The 8,752-nt window shown below is 46.5% G+C and overlaps 2 protein-coding genes across 2 annotated transcripts; one reads left to right on the forward strand and one right to left on the reverse strand.

Annotated features, from left to right (window-relative positions):
* Window positions 1–1,286: 1,286 nt before the first annotated feature.
* On the forward strand, window positions 1,287–4,305 carry LOC127292154 (uncharacterized). The gene is made up of 10 exons (XM_051321504.2): window positions 1,287–1,547; window positions 1,621–1,745; window positions 2,063–2,167; window positions 2,299–2,390; window positions 2,632–2,706; window positions 2,804–2,873; window positions 3,032–3,133; window positions 3,362–3,476; window positions 3,613–3,675; window positions 3,770–4,305. The coding sequence occupies exons 1-10, from the start codon at window positions 1,397–1,399 to the stop codon at window positions 3,850–3,852; spliced, it is 981 nt and encodes a 326-aa protein (XP_051177464.1). The 5' UTR covers window positions 1,287–1,396; the 3' UTR covers window positions 3,853–4,305.
* Window positions 4,306–7,308: 3,003 nt separating this feature from the next.
* LOC127346681 (protein LURP-one-related 10-like) lies at window positions 7,309–8,163 on the reverse strand. Its single transcript, XM_051372958.2, has one exon. It carries the CDS (start codon window positions 8,077–8,079, stop codon window positions 7,429–7,431), a length of 651 nt encoding a protein of 216 aa, XP_051228918.1. The 5' UTR covers window positions 8,080–8,163; the 3' UTR covers window positions 7,309–7,428.
* Window positions 8,164–8,752: the final 589 nt, after the last annotated feature.

Below are 8,752 nucleotides of genomic sequence, written 5' to 3' on the forward strand. Positions count from 1 at the left end.
GTTAGGTTTATTTCCAAATTAGAAAGTCCACGGACTATAAATATGTACCTAAGGTTATTGAGAAGGAGGACGATCACGTTCACAACAAACCAATCTAGGCGCATCGCCACCCCTTGTTTCGAGGGTTTCTTCCGGGTAAGCAACATGCTGCCTAGATTGCATCTTGCGATCTAGGCAGTATCAGTTTATTCGTTGTTGGTGTTGCTCGTGCTGAAGCCTTTTTGATGGCGAGCAACACCCTTATCGTAGATGTTTTGGGGCTGACGTTGATGCTTTTATGATATGCTTGCTTAGCTACGCTGCCCCTCAATATCTAGCTGCCTTTGCACCTATCGTGGGTGTAAGGGCAGCATCTTGCTTGTTCTCTATTTAGTAGATCCGATCTGTTATAGTTGTTCCTTGTTCTCCAAGGATTAGTTTGATATCCGCTTGGTTAGGCCTTGCAAACGGGTTGAACGATCCGGTAGTGCGTAAGGTATGGTTTGCTGATCCTAGAAGGGATTGTTCCGGGAATCGACTTCATGTTGGTTTTTAGGCCTCTTTTAGGACTAGTTTTCCATCATCTTTCGTATCTGCTAGGCTCAACTACGTGTAGGATGTTCCGGTTATGCGGTGAAAACCCTAAATTGTCGTAGATTGATCTAACTTTGTATTGATAAAGCAGGATCCCCATGTCATCGTAAACCCAACGTGAACCATGGGGCAATCGGCTCTTTGAGACGATTCACAGGGTAACCTGAGAGCCGATCGGGCTCGTATTTAATGTTTACGTGTCTGCCATGCAGGAAACTAATCGAAGCAATCCATCACCTTCCTGACCAGGTATAGGTCAGGTGGCACGCCCTCGCAACCGTCAGGACGTGTGCCGGAGCATTGCGGGCCGTCGCCCGAGGGACCAGGGCCCACCAGCAGTCCTGGAAGCCTCCCGGCTCTCCGTGTTGCCCGTCGCTGCTCGCCAGTGGGTTTTGGCAGGCAACAGGCTTTCATACCAAATGAGCTAGGTCATGACTAGAAGCATGGCATAGTCTGTTCAAATGAGCCCATATCATGCACGTGTGTGCACCTTGGGATGAAAACAACGTTGATGTTGGGAGTTTTCATTGTGTTTCCACAAAGAAATCCATTTTTCATTTTCTAAGTGTCAAAATGGGTATCGATTATGAAGCGCCGAATCCAACCAGGACTTTGCTTGTGGCCCTGTTAGCTTGACAAGTTTCTCGTGCGTGTGGTCAGCAATGGCGTCAGTCTCTGAAGGATCACACGCCAAGTGTTCCTATTAAATAAACTACTCTCACCGCAGCTCAGCTCACACTCACACGTGGCTGCAGTGCAGAGCCGGAGGAGTTCACTGGCACTCACTCGTTATCTCATTTCACTTCAGTTTCAGTTCACCGCCATGGCACTCAGCCTCCGCGCCGCCGCGTCACTCGCCACCCCGCCGCCGGGCCGGCGCTCCGCCTCGGTTGTCCGCGCCACCGCTTTCCCTGCGGCGCTGAACACCCGGAACCGGCGGCGCCCGCAGAACGTCTCCGGCGAGTTCTTCGTCGGTGAGTTAGCTCTCCCTGACGCGATCTCGTGTACATGTGAAGCTAGTCCCGGCTGACAGGGGTCCGTGTGCAGATGAGCGATGCATCGACTGCGCCACCTGCCGGTGGATGGCGCCGGAGGTGTTCAAGCGGGTGGACGGCATGTCCGCCGTTGCCGCGCAGCCCAGCTCCGGCGAGGATAGGACCAAGGCGCTGCAGGTATCACCACCTACCTCTACTACTAGCCACCCACAGCCTCTGATCCAAATGTACTGTTATCTGGATGTGCAACCACAGAGACCAACTGAAATGATCATCATGTCTAGTGCACAAGCCTGAAAAAAACAGTGGAGTTATGGTTCATTAAAGAACAATCAATCAGTCAATCATAGCTGTGATTAAGCAGCGGAGTTCGGATATGCAACACCAGAGACTAATTTAATCAGTTCATCATACTTCAGCCTGAAGAGAAGTTACTGGATTTTTTTTTATTCTTTAGGAGAAACTTATCATATCACTTCCGTACATATTTGCAGGCCTTGCTCTCTTGCCCGACAGCCTCGATCCACACCGACAAGCCCGCAAGGGACATTCTCCAAGTGCAGAACACATTCCCGCTTCCCATCGATGACGATCTTCCGGTACAAGCCTTTTCATATATGCCCCCTCTTCTTCTTTCCTTTCTACACATGAAATTTAGCACCGGCATTCGTGTGCTTTTTTTTTTACTTGGGCGTTGGCTAATCTTTTTTTTACCAATATATATATTCAGGGTGTTTACCTCTGCGGTTACCATTCTGAGGACTCATATGGAGCAACTTCTTATCTTATAATTCACCCTGAAGGGAACATAATGGTTGACAGGTAAATAAATTCCAACCAACTTATGAAGCCTCTCCTCTGCTACAAGGACTGCATATGTTCCTGGCAAAAATTAGCTTCACCACATAGTGATAGTATTGACCAATTTGGATAGCATTTTTCATATAAGAGAAATAATGAATTGTCACCTTTGGTTGTTAAGTGACATTCCTATAATACTGTGGTATTTTCCATAGATTCCGAGCAACAACTGATTATGTTTTAATAATTCTTAATATTTCAGTCCAAGGTATGCGCCGAGACTGGTGGACAAGATTGAAAAGCTCGGTGGAGCGCGCTACATGTTCTTGACCCACATGTATGTTCAGATCTACATTTTTACGCACTTAATTGTTTATGTATCTACCTTATTTTTAACAAGGGGATTGAAGAGTGCCTAACTATTCACCAAACAGTGATGATGTAGCCGATCATCGGAAGTGGGCCAATGAGCTGAAATGCGAGAGAATCATCCATTCAGGAGATGTAAGACCCTCACCCTAGAAACACATTTTCACCCACAGAAAGAAACTTAAGAGTGTTGGAATGCTCAACATTTTTTAACACTTGATGTTTTGAAAGCTATTTCAATTTGTATTACAAATCCAAAGAATCTTAAATGTTCAATTTTATCTATGAGACAGGTAGTGGATATTACTGCCGATGTCGAGTGGAAACTTACTGGAAATGGCCCATGGAACATTGGAACTGACTTTGAACTTATTCATACCCCAGGACATACTGAAGTAAGAAATCCAATTCAAGGAATGAAATTATGTTTAATAGTTACCTTCAGCCTTGAGATACTGAATGGCAAACAGATGTTCTTTTACTTTTGGAAGAACTACTAAACGTATTCTGATCTCTGTAAAGACAAGATTGTACTGTCATTACGGGAGTAATTCATGTTCTCTGTTTAGTATCAATTCTTATTTCAGCGTCATGCTGATTTTCTTCAACACATGTTTTGGTAGGGCTCAGTCTGCTTGTTGTACAAGCCGCTGAAGGCGCTATTCACTGGGGACCACGTAGCGAGATCAGAAGAATCAGACGATCTGAACCTCTTCCGGATGTACAGCAAGCAATCAGGTAGAACAATCTCCTCTCCTGGCCCTCCTCACAATTCTAACTCGTTGAAGACCAGTTATGGTCAACTGTAACTTGAAGTTAAACTTAAATTTCTGATTGATCTTTCTGAGTTTCTGTGTGCTGTGCAAACTTGCAGTGACTTTGCAACTAGACAGCATGAGGAAGTTGTTGGACCTAGACTTCGTGTGGTATTTACCTGGTATGTATGCAGCCCAACGAGCATTGCATACAGAATATGACTTATAACAGATTAAGGTCTTTTCAACTGATTTTTGAGTTGTTTCTCTGTCCAGGGCATGGCTATCGAGTCCGGTACGAAGATATGCAGGCCAAGAATTCGGCCATTGAGTCTCTACTGGCGGACTACACAATCTAGGAGCATCTTATTAGTTATGATCAGAGACTATGCAAATAAGGATTCAGAATAAAGGGGCCTCCGTCGTGGATATGCAGTCTCTAATAAATAATACTGTTCTTATATTTCTATCCAAACGGCGAACCTCCAGAAAAAAACACACCATGCCGGCAGCAGGCTTCTGCAGCAAGGGGTCCGATACTCCCATGACGCTGAGACTTTGGCGATGCTGTCGAGAATTGGAAGACTGTGTACTATGTGTTGGTATCCTGAATATAGCTATTGTAACAGCTGTAGTGTGCTTTGCACTGTCGTTTTGATATACTTGCATAAGTGTCGGTGCCCTGTTTGCCGTAGTGCTGTTCTTTTTTTCTTTTGGTCACGTTTCGGTGTGATCGTGGCTGATAAGTCTGGGTGTCTGTAGTATCAGTATAAGATCCAATTGCTCTATTTGAAAAAAAGGACTTAACGGTATGTTTGGTTCTAAGCCGACGGTGGCCTTATCAAAATATTAGACCAGCCCAGCCCATGCGTTTACATTATAAGTTTATAATGTTTTCACCGAAAACACTAGAAAATGGTCGACCTTTGCGAAGAGAAGACAACTCGCTCCGCACGCGATAAGTGACGCACTATGGTGGCAGAAAATGTCTGAGAAGTGGTCTCCCTGCTTCCCATGTGTCGCAAGGGGAAGCAAGGTGAGGATGGAGGAGGAGAGAGAAAACTAGGTTGTGTCAGTTTTTTCCTTTTTCTTCTAGATTCAGATGAAATATCTTGAGAACCGTAAGTCCAAATTGCGAACCGTTCTCACTTTTGAGATCCTCGCATCGAGATCTTCAAAACTAGATCTCATGTTGATAGGTTTGGAGATACTTTTTTTTCGTACTTCCAATAATATTATGATGGTACCTATGATGTGTGCCTAACTGTACTCGTGTTTTACCGATAAGTACTTCTATTTTTAGCGTATTTGGTGCAATTTTTCCTTTACTCGTTAACTGTACTCGCCGTGTGCGGGACTGTACATGTACTTACGCGCGACTGTACCTGCTCGTGTGCGTCACTGTACTTCTGTACATATACTTGTTCGTGTTGTGATTGTACCTGCTCGTATGCGCGTTTGTACCTGCTCGTGTGCGTGATGTACATGTACTCGCTCGTGTGTTCAACTGTACTCGTGTGTTGTGCGTGACCTCGTGTGTGCGACTGTACTTCTGTACATGCACTTGCTCGTGTGCACGACTGTACCTACTCGTGTGCGCGATTGTACCTGCTTATGTACGTGACTGTACTTGTACTCGTCCATGTGTTCAACTGTACTCGTGTTTTTGTATAACTGTACTTGTGTGCATGTTTTTACTAGCGAGGCAATGCATGTACATGCTAGCGTATTTGTGCGCGCGGCAGTGGACAAACTGATCAATTAGGAAAAGAAGAACCCCTGGCTTTTCGCCATCGCATCACGCAGTTCTCAAGGAGTTGCAGGATAGGAACTGGTTGCGCTCCCTTTTTCGCCTTTCCACTGCGGCAGAGCTCGCCCAATTGGTAAAGCTTTGGGCAGCGCTTCGAGAGGTGGTGCTGCAGCCACGTGCAGATGCGATCTCTTGGCGTTGGACCGCTTCAGGAGTCTACTCTACGGCTTCGGCTTATCGCTGTCAGTTCGCCGGGGCCTATCCTCTGTTCAGGACGGCCAAGGTGTGGAACGCGCATGCGGAGCCGAAGTGCCGTTTTTTTGCTTGGCTGGCGCTCCACGGGAAGGTCTTGACGGCAGACAATCTGGCGATTCGGGGGTGGCCACATGACCCCATTTGCAAACTGTGCAGGATACACCCGGAGACGGTGCAACATCTACTCTTGGAATGCAATTTCGCCAAGTTGGTTCGCGACAAGATTTTTGGGTGGAATGGCACCATCGGGGTGCCGCCGCCTGTGCTTGGGCATGGCTTAAATTCATGGTGGGACGGGATGGTCACAACACTTCAAAGCGGGAAACGAAGGGAGGCTAATGGTGCCTTCATCTACACCATTTGGGGCATCTGGAAAGAGCGGAATAGAAGGATTTTCCGCAACGAGTCATTGATGCCAGACATGGTGGCTCACATTATTTGGGAGGATATAGCGCAGAGAGCTTTCGCTCACTCTCAGGATCCTGGAGACCTGGCGGTTGTTTTTTAGAGGTTTCAGGCTTTAGTACTTACGCTTACTGCCCTCTCCCGGTTGTGGGCTTGGAGAACTGATCTTTGCTCTCGCAAAGACTCTATGTAATTAACCTTTCTATTCTATCTAATCGGATGGCAGGATCGACTGCTTTAAAACTCAAAAAGAACCCCTGGCTAGCTAAATGCATGCGTGACGTAATTGCATTCTTGCCTGGCCGCGTACTCGTTCTATCGCAGGCTGCGCGCGCGTACTTGGTGAACGCAGCGATTCTACCGCTCCGGTAGGTGAAGTAGTGATGACGTCACGCTGACATCATCCATGTGTTGATTTAGTTTTCAAAAATTTGTGAAATGTATCTAAAATTTATGAAACATGTCTGAAACTTGTGAAAAATTATTTACTGTTCAAAATATGTTTCATAAAGTTTCACATCTGTTGTTGACGTGTTTATGAAACTTGTGAAATATTTTCTACTGTTTAAATTTGTTTCAATATGTTTCAGTTTTGTCAAAAAAGGAACAAAAAGTTTCACCAATCTTAAAGCACAATATGTGGTGGATGGCACTCCTGCACATACAGTTGCCTGTAAAAAGGAGTTTTCGCGTACTTGCTCGCCTGCGCGGACGTACTCGATGTGCAGCGTGCGGACTCGCTCACGGGGCCGCGTAGAATGTATACGCGATGCGCAGCGTGCGTACTCGCTTGCGGGGCCGCGTGGGTTGGCTCGTTCGGAACGTTTAGACACGTGTCAAGCTGTCGTACGAAGAGCAGAGCGATACTTCCCTTCGTGAAGGTTGGTCTTTATCTAGTGGTACCCTGTTTTCACCAATTATTTGTGACCCGCGGGTGGAGGAATTGCTCGCCAAAATTTTGGCCTGCTAGTTTGATTGCGCTTTTTTTTTTTGCGTACCAGTTCAATTACGCATTAATTATGACCCGTAGATCGATCAAGAGGCTGCATCATCCCAAGCACGTTATTTAGAGGGCATGGCAATTTCTAGATTTTTTCTTTGGTTATTCTGCAGCTGTCTGGATTTAAAGAGCGCCCCAGAGTGCATCGCGTTGCCGCACGGAGAATTTATAGAGGAAATTTGGTTTAATTTTTTTAGAAACCATACGATTATATAGCCAAAGGGAATACGCCGCGCCTAAAATCATCCCAAGCGCAGCTAATGTGGCTACTAACTTAGTAAGCAGTTTCTTTCGCATGTAAGAAATATTGAAGCACAACAGAAAAAAACATTATAAACCTCGAGGAGTGACGACTTGCAAAACCAAAACTTAAAATTTAAGAAAAGCTCAACGTTGTTCGTCCCTAACACAACCTACTTGATTTGATCGAACTAAATGAGTAACCACGATACTATGACTAAGACTCGGAATCTGCCCTAGCTATGCTAGCATTGAGTAACAGTTGGATTACACGTAAGTAAATTATTAACGTCGGGAGGCCGCATCATGACGGGGACTTTGCATCTGGTCGAGGATGACGGCGAGCGCGATGATGAAGGCCTGGTCGACGCCCGTCTTGATCCACAGCGTGTACCTGTTCTCCCCGACCAGCGAGGCCCAGAGGCTGCTCTCGTTCCTGATCTGCGCAACGAAGTCGGCGCCGTCGTCACCGCCACGGGAGACGGTCATGGTGCCGCGGAGGTAGCTGCCTCGGACGACGAAGTCGGGGACCCGCTCGCCGGAGGAGTTGCCGTGGAGGAAGACGTGCACCGTGTATCCCATCTGGAGGAAGCGCGTCTTGTCGACGGCGACGAAGAGCCGGTCCGCGCCCTTCATGTCGCGGCCCCGGAACGCCTCCCACCGGCGCTGGCCGGCGACCCCGAAGCGGGACTCCTCGACGGCGAGCAGGGGGGCCTGGGAGGCGGCGTCGAGCAGGAGGAGGGAGCGCAGGTTGCCGTTGCCCAGGTGGGCCGTCTGCACCTTCATCATCACGGCCGCGTCGTCGTTGCTGCCGAAGGTGGTGACGTTGAATCCGGGGCCGCTCCAGGTGTCGGACCTGGTCACCGTCAGCGCCGTCGGGTGCTCCGCGTAGAAGCGGCCGTCCACCGCCGCCTTGCTCTCCCACGGCCACGACATGTCGGCGTGCTACGTGAGGTCGAGACTCGAGAGGATGGAACGTACGTGCGCCGAGATTTAGATCGAAGAGGGCTTGTAATTGATTGGGTACGGAACAAGACAAAGGTAGCTACGTATTTATATATACGCGCGCCATCGTCAAGGTCTTTCGTCTGAAAAGGAATAGGACTTTTCCTTGTTGTACAAGACAAATACTGTTCAAGAATTAATCGAGGTGTTATGTTCGCCCCCGACGCAATACGATTACAGCAGCGTTCGGCATTGAGTTTTAACCTGGATTATTACGAGAGTCCAACTTTTGGCAAACTTGTGTAGTGTATGTGAAAGCCTCTTTTGTAGCACGGGCTACATGTAGCCTGTTTTTGTTTTGTTTCCAAAAACTTCCATACTTTTGATTTTATAGTTTTAGAAAATTTTGAAAAAATACATCGACGTAGAGAATGTTGGAGTCTATCAATGTGTAAATTTTCAGATTAAAATACATTGTATTTTGCCCTCAATAGAAAGACAAAATCTTATAAAATGAAAAACCTAGATTATATTGTACTGTTCATTACTAATATCAATGGATGATGAAATAATGATATTTTTTTATTTTTGATGAGTCCAAAATACAATATATTATATTTTGAAAATTTACACATTTGTATATTTCATGATATATTTTTTAGAT

This window comes from Lolium perenne, chromosome 4 (genome assembly GCF_019359855.2).
Source record: "Lolium perenne isolate Kyuss_39 chromosome 4, Kyuss_2.0, whole genome shotgun sequence".
In the NCBI taxonomy this organism is placed as follows: Eukaryota; Viridiplantae; Streptophyta; class Magnoliopsida; order Poales; family Poaceae; genus Lolium; species Lolium perenne.

What these genes read in the sequence shown, in the direction of transcription:
- LOC127292154 (XM_051321504.2), top strand. Translation starts at nt 1,397, where the DNA reads ATGGCACTCAGCCTCCGCGCCGCCGCGTCACTCGCCACCCCGCCGCCG. An exon ending in GGGAACATAATGGTTGACAG is followed by an intron (nt 2,391 to 2,631) that starts GTAAATAAATTC and finishes TTAATATTTCAG; the next exon opens with TCCAAGGTATGCGCCGAGAC. An exon ending in TACATGTTCTTGACCCACAT is followed by an intron (nt 2,707 to 2,803) that starts GTATGTTCAGAT and finishes TTCACCAAACAG; the next exon opens with TGATGATGTAGCCGATCATC.
- LOC127346681 (XM_051372958.2), bottom strand. Translation starts at nt 8,079, where the DNA reads ATGTCGTGGCCGTGGGAGAGCAAGGCGGCGGTGGACGGCCGCTTCTAC.